The 20,215-nt window shown below is 42.6% G+C and overlaps 1 protein-coding gene across 7 annotated transcripts in view; it reads left to right on the forward strand.

Annotated features, from left to right (window-relative positions):
* The window catches only part of PTPRG (protein tyrosine phosphatase receptor type G), a 621,815-nt gene that overhangs the window by 392,807 nt on the left and 208,793 nt on the right, over positions 1-20,215 (forward strand). For all 7 annotated transcript variants that reach the window (XM_084635116.1, XM_084635117.1, XM_084635121.1 and 4 more), the window contains exon 5: positions 14,987-15,082. In XM_084635116.1, the coding sequence (XP_084491242.1) occupies positions 14,987-15,082 (96 nt within the window). The remainder of the gene's footprint in view (positions 1-14,986; positions 15,083-20,215) is intronic.

The following is a 20,215-nucleotide window of genomic DNA, read 5'->3' on the forward strand; positions in this document are numbered from 1 at the left end:
CTGGGGTCTGGGAGGAAGTTTAGGTGCAGGAGGGGGCTCAGATAGGGGGTTGGGGTGCAGGTGGGATGTGGGGTCTGGGAGGGCGTTTGGGTGCAGGAGAGGGCTCTGGGCTGGGACACGGGGTTGGGGTGCAGGTGGGGTGCAGGGTCTGGGAGGGAGTTTGGGTGCAGGAGGGAGCGCTGGGCTGGGGTAGGGGGTTGGGGTGCAGGCTCTAGGCTCTGACTGGGAGGTGCTTATCTCGGGTGGCTCCTGGTCGGGGGCACAGCAGGGCTAAGGCAGGATCCCTGCCTGTCCTGGCTCCATGCTGCTCTGCTCCCCGAGGTGGCCAGCATGTCCAGCCCCTAGGCGGAGGGGCCAGGTCACTGTGTGCGGTGCATGCCGCCAGTTTCCCTGTCAATGGGAGCTGCAGAGCCGGCGCTGGGGATGTGCAGAGATTCTCTGAACGCCCTTCACCTAGGGGCCCCAAGGGCATGCTGGCGAGCTGGTGCTCATGGCTCCAGCCCATGCAGGGGGTGGGCCAGCAAGGCTTGGGGACCAGTGTCCGGCCCGTGGCACAGAGACTTGCCACGGGCCAGATGAAAAGAAGCAGCGGGCCACATCCAGCCTGTGGGGGTCCCCCTTAGCCTGAGGCCCTCGGCTGCAGCCCCTAACGCCCCTGCGTTAATCTGGCCCTGTGTCTGGTGCCACTAGAATGTCGCAGAGAAAACCTTTGTTTTCTACATTTTTGAAAGTGTTTGGTCACCAAGTCAGGTGATGAGACAGGAGCTGTGAATTTTGTGAGAAAACTAGGCACCAAATTCTTCTCTCCAGTTAAGGTGATACAAATCTGGATTAATTCAACTGTGGTCAATGGAGTTATTCTGACTTTACAGCAGTGTAACTGGGAGTAGAATTTGGCCCCATGAATCAGCCATTGTAGCTTGGATGGGAGTCAGATATGAACTGCACTATTGCTACCTGACACTGCACGGTTTGGCTCTTAGCCACTGGAACCTATCAACTACAAAATTCATTTTAATTTAAAGTGAGACTGCTATTGAACACAGGGGGTGAGTCACCAGAGCAATCCGCCTAGGAAGCTACACTGTTATTGCCTTTTAGCTTCCTCTGAATTCATCAGAGAACTGTGTAAAACTTTACAAACTTCTTAAGTTACAACTTAGAAACCAACTGCATGACGAGTTTACATTCTAAACAGCCAAAGGGTAACAGAATGGGATACGATGTACAAGAAGAAAATCAAGAACTGAGGCACAGAGAGGTTACATCGAAGATATTCCAAAGAGACTAGTGATTTGGGGTGCCTTGACTTAGGGCCTGCTTAGCGCCCGCAATAGGATAGCACCACCTCTGCTTCAAGTCTGTCCTTCCTCTCTCTCACCATGAATCCAAGAAAACACCAAAAGTTCACACAGAGAATTAAATTGCGTTTAGCACCGTTGCATGCTTTATTAGAGAAACTCTGCCTTTTGGATTACTGCGCTATCTTGGATAGAAATGGTTATTCAGTAAAATATGGGAGAGCGCACTTTAAATATGTCACAGAGCACTTGGAGTGAGTCACTCATTGCCGTACAGTTCACAGCTCAGCAAACAAAAATAATTCTGCTAGTATATTGCCTGGGTGAGTTCACGTCCCCTCTGCGATACGAATGGCCTTCCTGCCCAGTGGAAAGCTAGTGAAAACCTACTTCATCTGCTGCATGGATCAGAGCCCAAAGATGCCACAAAACTACAAATATCTCAGAATTTGTTCTAAACCCTTCTGAATAGCATTAAATGGAATGAAAGAGCTCCCTTCCTAACCCTCCTCAAAATAACCCAGTAAACCATGCAAGATGCTCTGAATTCCATACCACAAGAAGAAGAAACTGCAGTAAGCCATGATCTCTCAGAGGAATCCCAGAGCTGGTGCATCTTAAAAAGCTAGAGTAAATGGTATTTGAAATTGTATTAATCAGACATGCTGAGAAAAGTGTGATCTTTTTCAATATGTTTTTTTTAAAGGTACAGTAGTTTTATAACGAGCACTTCAGTGTCTGTCTCCTGCTGAGAATAGGTTGGCAGTGTGACCAGGTGCATGGGATGGACCAAACTGAGAATGCTACACTCAGGGCAGACTGCAAGAATCAGGGCAGACAATCCCCCAAAACTGGTGGTTTATTCTATAATTAGATTCCCCAAGTCAGTAACAAAAGAGTTTCTTCAGTAGTACACTGGTTAACCAGAAGCCAAACATAGTTCTCTTGATGCATTCCAGCCCTAGGTTCCCATCCAGACAAACTGGTCTAATGTAGTGAGAGGTTACTGAAAACCCAATTCACCATATTTGAGGTTCTGCTGATCCCAAAGGAACAGACATTTACCCGCAGGTCAATATGTATCTCAGTTCTTACCCAAATAGCATGCTGTCAGCCAATCCTTAGTAAACTAACTAAAGATTTTATTAAGAAAAGAAAAGCGGAGAGTTATAGATCATAATAGATCTAATAGATCATATACATACATATGATTGCAAAGTCCTTATATCAGGTTTGTAGCAGTGATGTTCTAGACGGCTGGCTTGCAAAAGTCTCTCTGATAACTTCCAAAAGATGGGAAGGTCCTCAGTCCATGGTTCAAGATGCTCCTTTTAGTTGTAAATCCACAGTCCCGAGACTTGGAGCAGGAAAGAGGCGAAATGGAGATGTCTCAGGTGTCTGTATCCTCTGCCATGTGCATGGAAAGTAACTGTCCCAAACAATGCCCACAGCCCCTGTGTATGGCCCAAGGTGGAGTTCAGGGTCCCAAGAGCATACCACATGGCCCTGCATATTTTGCTGAATCACAGGGGGTGGCCATTGGCTCCTCGCTGTACAGGCACCAACTTTTGTTGGCGCCGGTGGGTGCCCGCCCCGACTCTGCCCCCTCCTTGCCCCCCTATTGGACCCCTCCCAAAACCCGCACCCGGCCCCACCTCTTCCCTGAGCATACTGCTCCTCCTCCTCCTCCTCCCTCCCAGCGCTTGCCATGCAGAACAGCTGTTTCATGGCGGGCAAGCGCTGGGAGGGAGGGAGGGGGGCGAAGCAGGACGCAGCAGCACACTCAGGGGAGGAGGCGGAGCAGAGCGGAGGCGGAGGTGAGCTGGGGCGGGGAGCTGCCGGTGGGTACAGAGCACCCACCAATTTTTCCCCGTGGATGCTCCAGCCCCGGAACACACAAGGAGTCGGCACTTATGCCTCGCTTTCTGAGGCATCCAGTGGAGAGGCCTACTGGACGGGCTGAGTTTCTTCAATGGCCCATTGTGAGTGTGGCGTGTCCTTAATGGGCCATCAACACATAGCTGGCTAGCCCTGATGTAAATCTCTCTGGGGGTGCCACCTAGGTACACAACACGTTTGAGATAGATACCCAGCCAATATTCATAAACTTCAGATACAGGATTTAACCAGGATAATCATACTTCACAGATTGTAACTTTTCCGTTGACACCTTAGATAATATACATTTTATTACATGTAGTGCAATTGTGCAACAGTGGGAGCAACAGTGATATAAATGGTCATCTTCCTTTTCATAACAGCATCACAGGCAGATCCTAGCATTCTTCCACCGTCTTTGTTCCAGTAAAGTTTTAGACCCTTTCTTGATATTTAGGAATGCAAATGCATTCATCAAAGAGGAACCAAAGTACAGGAAGATTTGGCATTTCAGAACTTGGAGTTGCCATCTGGAATCCACAAAACACTTGCATCCCTTCGGTAAAATACTTTAGTTGAGGGTTGGCTTTCCTTCAGGGTATTCTTTCCTTATAAGAAGGACTTAATGTGATCCCAAATTCCAAGGTCAAGCTCTGGGAAAGTTATGGGGAAGATATGTGTAACAGCCACATATAACAGCAATTACATTTATAAAATTAGTCCATCCATTTTTGGTTCTCAGCCACTTCCTGAAGCGTCCTGTAAATTACTTGTTTCAGTTTGCACACTAGACACCAGCTAAGCACAGGCTCCAATTTTTCTGTTTTCCCGGCATCCAGTTTTATAAAGTAATGCTGCTGCTCTTGGGTTGTTTTGTCCATTAGACAAAAGTCAGAGAGTTGCCGCTGTGTGTTTATATGCACACTAGCTTTTCATAGTGGTCTGGAATCCTCTGCATTCAGATTCTAGTTCTGTAAAGTGGATAAGGGGCAGTACTCCAAACAACAGTCCATTTAAAACAACACCTCTCTTGCAAAGTCCAAACAATGAGCTTGATCCAAAGCCCATAGAAAGATGGCTGTTGATTGCAACCTGCTTTGGATCAGGCCCTAGGTGCAAATGGGTATCATTCACATGCAAGCGTCTGGGCAAATTCTATGACAAAAGAGCTATACGTTGGTTAGGAATGGGTGTGTGTTTGTAACTTAATTCCGTGGCATTCCAGTGATATAATCAAGTATCTCTATTCTGTGCGTCCAAGGTACTTGTACATGGCCCATCACCATGGTATCTGAGCGCCTTACAATCTTTAATGCATTTATCCTCAAACACCATTGTGAGGCAGGGAAGTGCTGTGACTGCCACTGTACAGGTGGGTAACTGAGACAGAGAGAGGCTACATGACTTACCCAAGGTTACACAGATGTCTGTAGCAGAGCAGGGACTTGACCCCAAGTCTCCTGAATCCTAAACTAGTGCCCTGACCGCTGGACGATCCTTCCTTTCAACCTTGTGTCAGTATTCCCAACTTTGATCCTTCAAAAATCATGAGTCAGGCCCCAAAATCATGAGATTGGCTTAAAAATAATGAGCTTTTCAAAAAATAAATAATGTTTGGTTCTTTGTATTTGCCTTTTGCTTTCTGTGCCATAAGAATACACTCACTTCGTGTTACCTGGCTTTTCTCTTCAACCATAAGGGCTGGAAATGTATCTTTTTAAACAAAACTGGTGTTCTTTTGGAATCACATGACTCCAGGACCGAGGGCTTTAAGAAAAAAACACCAAATATAATGAGACTTGTGATTGAATTAGAGGAGTTGGTGTCACTGATTGTAATTTTACATCCTCCTCTTGGTTGTTATTTATTATTTGTATTACCGTAGTACCTAAGAGCCTTGTTTATGTACAGGGACCCCATTGTGATCGGTGCTGTACAGTTACCTGCTAGTGGCATGTAAATGACATTTTTTTGCACACTCACTCTGCCAAACTGTAAACTTACCATTCACGTGTCTCTAAAGAGAACCTGGTAAATATACAGCTAACAAGATAATATGACAAATCCAGTCATAGTTCAAGGAAATTAACTAGAAAAGAAGCAGAAAAAATCATAAACCCTAACCCTGTATGGCCCCTATTTAAAATATTTTTAACTTTGTTTACATGTACATGTTATAAGCATTTCCTGCATTTGGAAGAAATATAAGAAGTTTAAGATAAAACACGTGTAAAGGGGGGAAAGAGCAAAAATATGAAGTGCGGGTGGGGTAATAACCACAACACTATAATGCTGGGTTGTAGTGTGTTTTGAAATAGAAGATTTATTGCTGATTTCTTGTTGGTTTTGAATGATTTATAACATTTTACTTGTGGCAGAGTGTTGCAATCTATGTTGTCATAGAAATTCTATTGAATTTATTGTTCCATTTATCCAAAACGATTTTCCAGACTTCATTTCATGGTGAATCATATGGCTGTTACTCGGAGTACAAAGCAATTTCAAAAAAGTTTTATGTTATGGACAACATAAACACTGCAGCTATTACATTCATTTGTATCTCTATAATATGAACCTAACGCACAGTCCCTTAGCATCAAATTTGTCCACACCGTATAGCCACTCACCCTATGGAAATGAGAGTACCACTTCCTCATTTGGGACAGGGAGCCGGGTGTGGGAAATATTTATTGCTCAAAATACAAATCAAAATTCTGGCATGCCAGACTACTACTCTTTCTTCATTCCTGACTTAACCCTCAAGGTGCAGAGTGTGTGGGCCCTGAGCCAGCAAAGCATTTAACACATGAATCATCTCATTAATTTCTCTTTGACTCATTAATTGACTACCGGGACTTCAATGGGCCTGCTCATGCATTGAAGTGCTTGCTGGATTGGCATCAGAATTCTGAGCATCTTGTAGGATTGGGGTGAGAAGGGCACATAACAGTCATCTCGTGTGACTTCTTCCATAACATAGGTCAAATCACATCTCTTCTACAGTACTCATAGGCCAGTGGTCCCCAAACTTTTTATGTCACGCCCCTCCTTATGCTTAACATAATTTGTCCGTGTTCCTCCGGGAGCTGGGCTGTGGTCGGGGCCTTGGCTGGGGGATAGGCTGGGGCCAGAGCAGGAGAGGAGCTGGGCGGCACTTCCTCACAGACCCTTGTGGGTAAAGTTGCCAACCCTCCAGGATTGCCCTGGAGTCTCCAGGAATTAAAAATTAACCTTTCATTAAAGATCATATCATGTGATGAAACCTCCAGGAATACATGCAACCAAAATTGGCAACCATGCTTGTGGGAGATGGCCCAGGCCACAGCTGGAAGTAGGGCTGGGGCCGGAAGCGGGGAGCTGGACCACAGTCAGAGGAAGCTGGGGCCTTGGGGAAGCTGGGGCCTTGGCTGGAGGAGGGGCCAGAGCTGGAGCGGAACTGAGGGCAGAGTGGGGCAGGGTGGCTCTCCCTCTCTGCTCCCACGGGGGCTGGCCCGGGCCTCACTGCACCCCCCCCCACCTGTATGTTGGGTGTGCCCCACAGTTTAGTGCCATAGACAACGAATGGCTATTATCAAAAATGAACACAAAACCCCAGCAATATTTTATCCTAATTCCAAGATGTGCACATGCCAAAAATGAGCTACCATGTGATCTCATTGTTCTTGGTTACCCCTCTGACTCCCTACAGCTTGCAACTTTGCATCGTTTATCAGATTGCAAATGCTTCAGACGGAGCCTTTTTCTTTGTTCTGTAGTGTGTCTGAGCACTGTAAAATGCTGAGTGACCGTGGCAGTAATAGAGGCCTGCCCTTGCCTAAAACCTTATTGTTGAGTAAGGGGTTATGAAGAAGAAAGGTGTCTCCCAGTTCTTTTCTTTTCTTTTCTTTTCTTTCAAAATTCTGTTTTAATACATCAAGCCCTTATAAAGGTATTGGGGAAAAAACCCCACATGGTCCTTCTCCCCTCAACCAAGCAGGTATAGCATATGCTACAAATCAGAAGTTTTACATATATTAAGAAGAGAAGTAAATCTAGGATTTACACTGTTGCAATCAAGATTCGAACATGGTCCTAGATAATTTATATGTCTAATCAAATAGATGACATCAGCCAGTTCCCTACAAATCTGTGCACATATTTAAAACAGAATAAATTAGCTGCATACAGGCTTTCAATAACAACAACAAAATCATGTATGATTCATAGTCTTAGCATACAATTTATTTTTGTGCCAGCCATTTTAAATCTAGCTGTAAAAGTGGTTGAGAATAATTCCTTCTTACAGTATGAGCAGTAAAAGGTAATACTTAAGGATGCATGTATTCAGTGATTAACTTCATTGTATAAAGCAAATATTTCAGACTTTTTATTTCAATGCACCATGCAAAGTTGCTGTCTACCTGCTATCCCTTTGAGTTCCATTCTTCTAAAAATATTCTGGGTCTCCAACGCAGTATGTAATGTGACAGGGTCGGGCCAGATGGCTACAGGAGAGTAATAGAAGGCAGATATATTAGCCCCAGGCTAAGTAGGTCCCTTTTCCCTGGGTAAGGTAATGGAGGGTTTTTTTTTGATGTGAATTGAAAAATACTACTTCTTTTGTTTATTTTACAGTGTAAATATTTGTAATAAAAATAATATACACTTTGATTTCAGTTACAACACAGAATACAATATATATTGTGACAGGGTTGGGCCAGATGGCTACAGGAGAGTAATAGAAGGCAGATATATTAGCCCCAGGCTAAGTAGGTCCCTTTTCCCTGGGTAAGGTAATGGAGGGGTTTTTTTTGATGTGAATTGAAAAATACTACTTCTTTTGTTTATTTTACAGTGTAAATATTTGTAATAAAAATAATATACACTTTGATTTCAGTTACAACACAGAATACAATATATATTGTGACAGGGTTGGGCCAGATGGCTACAGGAGAGTAATAGAAGGCAGATATATTAGCCCCAGGCTAAGTAGGTCCCTTTTCCCTGGGTAAGGTAATGGAGGGGTTTTTTTTGATGTGAATTGAAAAATACTACTTCTTTTGTTTATTTTACAGTGTAAATATTTGTAATAAAAATAATATACACTTTGATTTCAGTTACAACACAGAATACAATATATATTGTGACAGGGTTGGGCCAGATGGCTACAGGAGAGTAATAGAAGGCAGATATATTAGCCCCAGGCTAAGTAGGTCCCTTTTCCCTGGGTAAGGTAATGGAGGGGTTTTTTTTGATGTGAATTGAAAAATACTACTTCTTTTGTTTATTTTACAGTGTAAATATTTGTAATAAAAATAATATACACTTTGATTTCAGTTACAACACAGAATACAATATATATTGTGACAGGGTTGGGCCAGATGGCTACAGGAGAGTAATAGAAGGCAGATATATTAGCCCCAGGCTAAGTAGGTCCCTTTTCCCTGGGTAAGGTAATGGAGGGGTTTTTTTTGATGTGAATTGAAAAATACTACTTCTTTTGTTTATTTTACAGTGTAAATATTTGTAATAAAAATAATATACACTTTGATTTCAGTTACAACACAGAATACAATATATATTGTGACAGGGTTGGGCCAGATGGCTACAGGAGAGTAATAGAAGGCAGATATATTAGCCCCAGGCTAAGTAGGTCCCTTTTCCCTGGGTAAGGTAATGGAGGGGTTTTTTTTGATGTGAATTGAAAAATACTACTTCTTTTGTTTATTTTACAGTGTAAATATTTGTAATAAAAATAATATACACTTTGATTTCAGTTACAACACAGAATACAATATATATTGTGACAGGGTTGGGCCAGATGGCTACAGGAGAGTAATAGAAGGCAGATATATTAGCCCCAGGCTAAGTAGGTCCCTTTTCCCTGGGTAAGGTAATGGAGGGGTTTTTTTTGATGTGAATTGAAAAATACTACTTCTTTTGTTTATTTTACAGTGTAAATATTTGTAATAAAAATAATATACACTTTGATTTCAGTTACAACACAGAATACAATATATATTGTGACAGGGTTGGGCCAGATGGCTACAGGAGAGTAATAGAAGGCAGATATATTAGCCCCAGGCTAAGTAGGTCCCTTTTCCCTGGGTAAGGTAATGGAGGGTTCCAGAACAGTCAGGAACCTTCTGGAGACAATTAAGACAGGCTGATTAGAACACCTGCAGTCAATCAAGAAGCTGCTATAATCAATTAAGGCAGGCTAATCAGGGCACCTGGGTTTTAAAAAGGAGCTCACTTCAGTTTGTGGTGCGCGTGTGGGGAGCTGGGAGCAAGAGGCACTAGGAGCTGAGGACGCATACTGTTGGAGGACTGAGGAGTACAAGTATTATCAGACACCAGGAGGAAGGTCCTATGGTGAGGATAAAGAAGGTGTTGGGAGGAGGCCATGGGGAAGTAGTCCAGGGAGTTGTAGCTGTCGCACAGCTGTTCCAGGAGGCACTCTAGACAGCTGCAGTCCACAGGGCCCTGGGCTGGAACCCAGAGTAGAGGGCGGGTCCGGGTTCCCCCCAAACCTCCCAACTCCTGGTCAGACGCAGGAGGAGTCGACCTGGACTGTGGGTTCAGAAAAACGGCCAAGCTGAGGGCTGCTGTGAAGCTCCAAGGCGAGCAAATCCGCCAATAAGCGCAAGACCCACCAAGGTAGAGGAGGAACTTTGTCACAGTAATAAACCCACATAACTGTTGCCTTTGCACCTAACTGGCTGAGTCACCAGAAAATTGGCTGGCCTACAAAAGCTTTTTATTCTTCCCCCGCTTTAAATTGCATGTTAGCCCTGTGTGTCCAGGGAAGGGAACGAGCAGAAAGCTAATTGCAATGATGCCGTCCACATGCTGGCATTCCTAATACCTTCGCATATTTTTTTATTCTACTTTTGTGACAGCACAATGAGCTGTTGTTGATTTTTAATCTAAGACTAATTTGTCCAGGGAGGTTGCACTGGGGCAATAGCTTTGGCAGCCTTGTTTAAAACTCTTAATTATTTTTTTAAAATACTTGGCACCTGGCCAAGTCTCATTGCTTGGGTTCCACAATCACTTTAAATTTTCTTGGACCCTTTGGGCTCCATTTAATACTCATCTTTGTTTTACTTTCGTCTGTGCTGCAAGAAGTTAACTGAGAGTGTCCGTACTATATGTAAACTCTTCTCCTCTGCAGCCCTCATCTGTGGCAATGGGGATGCCTATCTGTAGCTCTTCTGTCTTGAAAGCAGATCTAAAAGATACAATCCAAACAGAAATTAAAAACCACTCCTTATGCCATATTGAAAGACCAAGGGCAGAAGTCTCCAGGGTACACCAGACCTTATTTTAAAGGTGTAATTGGGTGAGTTGTACTTTGAGAGAGGTTTAGAATCAGCAGAAATTGATAAACAGACATTAAAAGTGCATTAAGAACTGTGTGTAAACATGTACCAGGAGGGCCTGTCCCGTGAAGAGCCTGGGGCCAGCAGCAGTCCTCTTCTGAGGGAGAACCCTGTTAAGAACAGGTTGGCCTTGGTAGTTTGGAATTGGTTGGGTGATTGGCTGATGTGCACCTGACTCGTATAAAGGCAGAAAGTGCCATCTGAGAGGGAAGCTGCAGGAAGTAGGTTGGCTTTTGTGGTAGGCCGTGGGGTAAAGGGACTGGGGAAGAGTTGCTAGGAACAGGGAGGATCTGGCAAGGAAGCTCTGGGTTAGATTGTTGGATTTATGTTGCACTGTGGGGAAGACTGTTGATGCCACTGATAAATGGTGCACTGAAGAAGCACCTGAGCAGATCCTGGGTATGGTACTAATTATTTTCTGGGCTGGGAAACAGGCTAGCAGCCTACAGAACATACCACATTTCATTGTGGTATGGACAAAAATATCTAGGGTTAATGTTACATGAGGGGTTTCACTCTAAGCCTGTTTTCATTCACTTGTAACTCAGGCTTGATTTCTCCTGCAAAATGAATCTTTCTGAGAAAGTCTGAGAAAAAACAATCCAGCCATTTCCAAGTACAGAGGGAGTGAAAAATATAAACTTTTCCCATTATAAGAAAATTTTTGCAACCAAAGCAGTTCTGGGGAGAAGACTGGCAAGGAAGTAACCCTCTGAGGGGAGACTTGCCTCTGTGTGTTCCAGTGAAGCTTTGCTTTGATTTGACTAAGTTAGCCACTGAAAATTTCATGCTGCTCGTGTATGGTGCAGTTTGCATGAGAAATGTTTGCAAGGCATGTAAAACATGCAGCTACGGAAACTTATGCTGCATGTGTGAGCCACATAGTGAAATGTTTTAAAGGTCCATTTAGGCCCCTGCTGACTTTGTAAGCAGTTAAGGAGTCATAAAAGGTTGGTGTAAACCTAGTATTTTGGGCGAGAAGCAGCACGGCTCTTCTTGCCTGAAGGACCTGTCACTGGGGAAGGCTTTTGGCTGTAAAGCTGTCAAGAAGGCTACATGGAACACGGCACTCTAGTGATGTCTAACCAAATAGTGTCAGATTGTGGAATTTATACTTATAAAGATTGTCAGATTCTTCCAAGTGTGAAGAGGTTCAGAGTCTGGGAGAATAAGCTGCTGCTTTTTATGTTTTTTACTCCCCACATTCCCCCCCCCCCCCCAGAATAAAGTAATAGCCGCCGTAGCATACAAAAACCTGCATTTGGGCTACCTACTGTAGCACTCAAAAGTCAGGGAATGTCACAATTAAGGTTACACAGGCAACCTTAACTCTGCTCCCTCATGCATATTCTAGTGCTCATATATGCCATTATAATAAGATACCATTTTTCTGCAACATTCAGTACACTTTTGTAGTATCTTGTAGTCATGGTCCATGTGTGCCAGACGGAGTCCATGAAAATCATTTATACCTAAAGGGCACAGCACATTGTACATATTAAGCATATAACAATGAGCAATAGTGAAAATTTACTGGCATATTTATGTCACCTATGTATGCAGTGAAGTTAGCTTTATAGCTAATTGTCTTTTCTCTGAATTGTAGTTAAGGAAGTCTGTGCTGCTGATAGAAAACGTTAGGTTAAAATGTCTATTAGTGAAGATCTGCCAGATTCCAGCTGGCAGGAGCAGCCAAAGTATGGACCTTCGGATGTTCAGAAAACGTCCTGCAGTTTTTGCTGGACTTCTCTACCCTGTGCTGTTTAGCTGTTTGCTTCAACCCTCCCATCGCCCAGTCTCTCTACCTCAGCTTCACTCCACACTTGTCCCCCTTCTCCCCTGCATTGGCTTCTTCACCCCAGCTCCCTACAATATCTTTTCTCCCTCCCCTTTGCTTTCCATTTAGCTGATCCCCTCCTAATGACCCCCGCCCTGGCCAAAAAAAATAAACTCATCATGGAATTAACCTGCCATTAGCTGCTATCTCTGTTTGTTCTGCTGGTGTGTTCTACCCCTTCCCCCACTCTGTGTCTGTCTTGTCTATTTTGATTGTAAGCTCTTTGGAGTAGGAACAGTCTACTACTGGGTTTGTACAGGGCCTAGCACAGTGAAGCTTTGGTTGGTCCTCAGATACCACTGTAATAAACATGTTTCATAATAATATTATACAAGACCATTCTGATAATGGAACACACATTAAGTATAAAAAAATGAAAATATGCTACACATGTATCTGAAGTTGCTGAAAAAAGTATATTGTATTATGGGAGGAAGTAGTATGTGATCACATGATCAAACTGTGTCAGAATACCAGGTTTCACATGCAGTTTAACTGTGGAAATTTGAGTAATTAACCATGGCCGTGTTATCTTCCTCTTAACACTACTTCTGTGTGACGCATGCACATATAAATTATGGCATTCCTTGGAAGACTCTACTCCTAAATTCCTTCCAGCCATATGCTCATGTAGGCATGTTAGTGTGTGACAAATGAAAATACTTTTTCATACAGTACAGTTCCCCTTGATTTGACTGATACAGGTAAGAGCACCGCCCTCTGTGGAAAGACATCAGGGGAGCTCCATGAAAATGTTTCAACACGTGGTAATCAGGCAGGTATATACTGTTGATTAGACTCTGCAGTTGCAGTGCTGAGATGGAGGATCTCAACTCGACCATTTCACCAAAGTCATTTGCACTGTTATCCAAAAGTCTATTATAAAAGTTAATTTCCTTAAAATATTATGAGCAAAGATGGTCTATAATGATTTTGGCTTATAACTGAACTCACTGAACGATACTTTCCTTCATAAACTCAGATGAGGACCGTATATTAAAATTTTTTATGTGAGGAATACCCAATTGTAGTCTGTTTGTTTTAAGGGGAAGTAAAATGTAATTTACGATGTCTAGTGAGCTTCTGTCTGTAAAAGTTAAAATGAACCCTAAGCAATTCAACCTCAAATGAATTGTTTTTAATTTCAACATCAATGACTGGATGTTTCTCAGTCTGTTTGTTCAAGTCAAAAGCTGGCCAAGCCTGGAGGCACTACATTTGTAAGACACTGCCAGAATCTCTGAGCTCTGTAAATACACTGGTATATGAGGTCGGGCCCGGGGAGAGGAAATCACCTTCCGTCACTCCCAGGTTAGGGTATTTTCCAGTGGATTTTAACAATTGTTGTGAACCATTTGAAAAGTAGTTTTCTTTCTTCATTTCCACTGTTAGAGACTGAGCCTCATCTTGGCCTCTTCTTTTCTCCCCATGATAATGCTTCATTAGGTCTGCAGGTGTTGCTGTAGTTTCACACCTTTAGAACCAGTGTATGCTGCCAGAACCCTGGGAATCACTGAACATGTCTGGTAACTATCCCAGGAAGATAATTACGATTTATTTTTCACTCGAGGAGGCTAAATGTGCCTTTGACATGGCTGTAGTGGAAACCTGCCTGTTGAGGCAGCATGATGCACAGATACGCATGCCGAAGCGATGATAGGATTTGTTCCACAGCGTGATCTCAGAAGAGCACAAGCCGTCTCTCAGAACCATCAGAGAGCAGGGAAGGGCAGAAACGTTGTCAGAACCAGCATGTACGTTACCCGTGTTACCGTAGGCCCTTGGGATTAGGAACTGACAGAACTGTGCACTGTACAGATGCATAGTAAGAAACCGTGTCTGCTTTGAAGCGCTTACAATCTAAATAGCAAAGATGGGCAAAGGAAATGGTGAAGAGACTTGCCCAAGGTCACCCAGCAGGCCAGTGGCAGAGTTGGGAATAGAGCCTAGGTCTCTTGATTCCTCATCCAGTGCTCTTTCCGCTGGAACACACTAATCAATGTGGTGACGATAGTCAGTGTACATGAGTAGGTCTGAAGGCGCTGTTCAGTCATAATTCTTCCATATGCTGGAGCTCTTGAGGCAAAATTGGTTGATGTTTAACTGAAGTCAGGGAAAAGTATGGAACTAACTGACAGTCCTGATTATCAGAGGCTCACAAAAATGCATTGATACTGATACTCTTTTTTTATCTCATGAATTGCTTTAGAAATAAAAAAGTAACGCTCTACATTAAAATGCTGTTTTTAAAAAAAACCTTAAAGATTTTCAAGATAAACTTGTTTAGCAGCTGTAACAGAACTGTAGAAAAGCCTGTAATGAATAAAGAAATGTGAACATGCTGGCAGAAAACGGGTGTGCCACCTAAACAGGCCGGCTGCGCTGTTTATCCATTGGTTTGTTATTAAAATTCATTGCCTTGAATCTGGTCCCTGGTTACTGTCCTAGTAAAGCAGCCATGCTGTTAATCAAAATGCTAGTTAAAGAAATTCTGCTGTGTAATATTGTTTATCTTGGATTTGTAACATCTGATAGAAGGGCAGCATGTCGCCTCAGTTAAAAGTTACAGGAATAGACAATTTATTTGATTGTGTTAATTTTTACAGATGCAGATTTACTTCTACAATCCTGACGACTTTGACAGTTTTGGAGCAGCAATTTTAGAAAATCGGATAATAGGAGCCATGGCTGTGTTTTTTCAAGTAAGTTAAACGGTGGCTAAAGCGCTAAAACTAAAGAGGTCGCCAACTCTTTTTTATTCATTGAATTGTTTCTTATTTAATGGATGCATCTGTTTTCTCATTCACACCTGTCTAAATGAAAGATATTTCATATTGTCTAATGTGTGATTTAAAATGTAAATAAGTATATTTAGAAACATAATGAAAATTTTTGCATGAATTATTCTGATTTTATAGCTACTTGACTTGTGCACAGATTGGAGAGCACATTTATCATGGAACTTAATTCGCTGCTGAAGCATGTTGCTCAGGTTCTCAGAATGTTAACAGACTTATATAGAAGTGCTTCTGTTTGTAGAAAATTTTAAACTCAGACATAATTTGCCAGCAGATTAATCAATAACTTCAGTCAATTTTTCAGTAGTAGTCTCTTATTCTGAATTGCCACGGTAACAAGTTCTTGGGAAGACCACATTTCCAACTCTGTGAATTTATGCATTTCTTGTTTTAAAATGTATTTTCAAGATTATTAATGTTCATTTAGTTCATTCGTTGGTTCGGCACACTTGAGCCCTGCAGTCCTTTACAGAGACTGCTGCGTGTGATGGCTGGCAGGTCACGTCAAATTGAGATGGTGTTCAGCATCTTGGGCTTGTTTGTTTTTACATCAGAAGAGAGCTTTTACTTTTCTGACTGGCGGATAAATTGAGGAGAGGGTGTTGAAGCAACTTTACACCACTGGGCTGTCACAAACAGGGTAGTATCTAATGAACAATGTGAAACAACTAAAGATAAGAACAGCCATACTGGGTCAGACCAATGGTCTGTCCAGCGCAGTATCCTGTCTTCCAACACTGGCCAATGCCAGGTGCAGTTGTAACACCGACAGACCCTGGTCGTTGGCAGGCGGAATCGAACCTGGGACCTCTGGAGCTTAGTGTTTGAGCCTCGACTGCATGAGCTAAAAGCAAACTGGCTCTTAGATGAGAATGTAGAGCAGACTCATTTCTCTTTCTCTCTCGCTTCCTCCCTCCCCCCATGGTCTCGGTGCCACTAGAGGGGACAGAACACCACACCCTGAAGGTGTGTGGGTTACTCAATGTTTCTTTTTCAGAAGAACAACAAAGCTCATGGTACACCCTGTTTCTCTAATGAGTTTCAGGGGCATTGTACACCTTTGGAAAAGTAGAGTTTGTCCTGAAGAGCAGGTTGAGCTTTTTATTACTTTTGTGAAGCTGAATTAAAACATATGATATGTGATTGCAAGAAGAGACGATTCTGTTCAGTTGAAAGGAATATGGACACATGGGTATACGTGTGTTGTCTTCTTTGTTAGGTGGGCAGACCTGACTTCGCTGCCCAAAGTAAATATGGCTTATCTTCTCCTTCCTTTGATTTTGACCACATTCCATGGAAAAGAGAAGGGGGCAGCTCCCCAGCTGGTATAAATTGTCATACTCCATTGGGTTGACTTCAGTGGAAATGTGCATGCAGAAAGAAGTGGGGAAGAGGAGTGGCAGGGTTGGAGCGGGGGGAGGGGTAGAGTGGGGGTTGGGCTTGGGAGTCTGCAGCAAAATTTTAAATCAAAATGGGGGTCCTCGGGCTACTAAAGCCACTGTAGAGTAGCCCTGATTAGGGAGAGCTGTGTCTAATTGGTGGAGCAGGATGGATTGGTGTCTAATTGGTGGAGCCCCGGAGGCTCCTTTGCCCATTACCCAAGAAGTGGAAAAGGCACAGGAGGTGGTCAGGAGGAAAAGAAACTTTTTTCAGATGTCTTTAAAAGTTCACTGTGATTATTTTTTGTATTCCTCCACTTGCAAAACCAGGTGCCTTAGTTACCGTGAGTTCCACTTTACAGGGCTCAGAGGGAGCCATAAAACCCACTAAAAATAATGTAAGGTAGTGCTTCAGTATTGTAAAACATCCTGATTTTAAGGTATCTTGAGCCCAGTTGAGTCTTGTGACTCCTTGGGGAAAGTAGGGAATCCACACTTTTCAGATTCCTAGCCCTGCAGGGCTTAATGATGTGACATCTGTATGATGATGCAGCTGGGTTCCTGTGTCGCAGGAGCCACGAAATGTGATGAATGTTCTCCCATATCTCTAATCATTGCCAAAGAATGGGACTAAGCTAAATCTGAGGTATAGTGACCTGATGACAGGCCTGCCTTGTAGTTGCAAAGAATTTTTTTTTTCTCCTAATTTTTCTGCCTCCAAGTTTGAATTATAAACAGTTATGTATTAATGATTCACTTTTTGGATCTGTTTGAAGACTACCTTTGGGTAGCTGTATGAAAGGATGACAAGTCACCTGTGCAAATGTCTAGCTATCTGGGCCCTAATCCTGCAAAGATTTAAAGTTATGCGGAATTCGGCACACCTGGAGTAGCCCCATTGACTTCAATGTTAAGCATGACAGCTGCAATCTTGGCCAACACTAGGGGTTGAACAACTGGGGAGTCTCTAGAGCTGAAAGCATGTGTCTTGAGCTAAAGAGCCCTGGTACATAGCGTCAGCTGGACAAGACTTTTGTCCTCTATGGATCAGGGATGCATGACACATGGTGACCAGTGGGATACATAGGCACATGTGTAAGTCTTTGCAGGGCTGGAGGGTTAGGGGATAGGGAAATTATTACATATGGATCTTCTGTATTTCAGTGGTTCTGAATAGAAAGAAAAAGCTTCAGATGACCTTTGCTATTTGACTTAAGACAAAATAAATGGGTGTAAAATTAAAATTGATATCCCCAAGGAGAGTAAATTGTTGTTAACCTTTGCAAACCATGATGCATATCTAAATATGAAAAGCCCCTGGCTCTCTGAAGGCTCCTTCTTTGCTCCAGTGGGCTTCTATTCTGGTTGTAATCTAGCTGCATATTGCATGCTGGGGCATATCACAGAGTGGGGGATAGTGAATCCTGACTTAGGCCAAAAAATAAGAAGAAAAGGTTTCCCTCTCTACCACTAGGTGCTGAATACTTCTCTTAACATCATTCTTTGGGGCATTATGCAAATAACCTTACTTATCCTGATGTTTTAAATAACTATATGCAAGTAGTCACCTTGAAGAATGGTTTTCTAACTTCCGCCCAGAAAATTCCGGGATGTCCCTGTCTGCTTTTTCTGTGATACTACTGGCCCTTCCAATATTAGACTCATAGTTTTCAATTCTTTAGATGCTTGGTTTTTTGTCTAGTAACAAAGCCTTCTCTCTCTTCGCCACCTAGGAATGTGTTTCTAAGTGTTGGATTAATTATGGGACAAAGCTTGTTTTTTAAATACAAAAAGAAAATTAAATAGTGCCTATTTTGCTACATAAATATTATATCATGTAATGGATTTGCTAGGGTTTGCCATTAAATGAAGGCTTGAATTATTCCTAAGGTTTTAATGCAGTGTTAGACTGGATTTGTGTGTGTACCACACCAAATTTATGGTCTGGTAGGTGTTTTGTGCTTGACTGATATTCACAAATTCACAAGTTCCTTCTAAACTCAGATTCCGCAGTAAGTGAATATTATACTGAGCAATATAATTATTGGTGAAACATTAAATAATTAAGAACCCTTCTTTTCCTCCTTTTTAATAATTTAACTTAGACCATATAAGAATTTTCTTTATTGAATTCATTATGTTTCAAGGGCACTTTTCAAGTTTAGTACATTGGATCTGAACTTGACTAAATTGAAGCAATTACAACTTGGTTGTAATGAGTGCTGATGAAGTCTCTATTTTTCTCATTGCTTTCAGAGACTTTATCTCAAGCCTTACGATTATTATTATTATTATTTTAAATGTTGTCAGGGTAGTTGACCTCATGAATGAATAAAATTACAAGGTTAAGTTGAATGAGAAATTCTTGCAGGTGCAAGCAGCATGCATTCATAGGTGTTAATCTGACTTTGTTTTTGAGTGTGGTTATACTCCTGAAAAATGATTCTCTAAAAATAATACCATGGGGAGTTCCATGTTGATTGTTTCTCAAGGACTCCATATCAGATGTTCTCAGTTTGCAAATAAAGCAATGGGTTTTCTGCCAGCATGAGGCCTGTGTGCAATTTAAGTCTGACTTAAGTCCTGATCAGCCTTGATCAAATTTCACCCTGGCAGCTTTTTGGAGATGCACAAGGCAGGAAAGAATCCAGTTTACCCTCCCACAAATGAATGGGCTCTGTGCTCCTAATAGAAGTCAAAACTCATTTTTGTCATTAAAAATTAGCAGATTAATCTCCTGGGATGCATAGGGAGCAGACACAGACAAAAGTGTCATCACAGTGCACAGTAAACACAAGACAAGTCCATGGGAAGAATTGGCCAGCCATCTCTCTCCATGATGTGCCGTCTTCACACAGCCTTGAGAAGTGTCCCATACTGCGTCCCAGCCAGTGAGTCTCATTGTCAAATCACATTCATAGCAGGTGCCCCCTGCCCTGGCACCAGTTCCTGCAAAACTTGCTTTGGCAATCTTCTCTGCTCCCATGTCCCACAAATTCAAGTTTGCTTTGTCTGATTGTCTTGATAATGTCAGGTATCACTCCACTTATACGGTACATTTGGGCAGTTGCCTCCTCGTTAGTCGTATAGGAGATAGAGCTAACGTGCAACAATTGCCGGTAGCATTTCAATTTGAAGGCAGAAAGCCTCTGAATCAGGGTGGATAAAATTCAATGATTTTTTTAAAAAAATAAATAAAAATTTGATTTTTTTTTTATAAAAAGCTTTTTGAGGAAAAAACTTATCTAAAGATAGTTTTGATTAAGATACATTATAGCTCAAAGATATCTCATCGTGGAATAGGGATTATAAATTCTGATTCTATAGTATGAGACAATATATTCATGTCATGTTTAAGAAAAGTTTTGTAAATGAGTTCCAATAGTTCATGGATTAGGAACCCAATCTTCTGGGGTTCCTCGGGCTTCTGTATAGATTATTTAGGTTAATCTTTCTATCTACCCAATGGGACTCAGTGCTCAGTCTAGAGCAGAGGTGGGCAAACTACAGCCTGCGGGTCACATGCAGCCCGTGGGACCCTCCTGCCTGGCCCCCGAACTCCTGGCCAGGGAGGCTGTCCCCCGGCCCCTCCCCTGCAGCCTCACCTCACCGCTGGCGCAATGCTCTGGGCGTCGGGGCTGGGAGCTCCTGGGGCAGC

The sequence above is a fragment of the Lepidochelys olivacea genome (genome assembly GCF_965140295.1).
Source record: "Lepidochelys olivacea isolate rLepOli2 genome assembly, chromosome: 7".
In the NCBI taxonomy this organism is placed as follows: domain Eukaryota; kingdom Metazoa; phylum Chordata; order Testudines; family Cheloniidae; genus Lepidochelys; species Lepidochelys olivacea.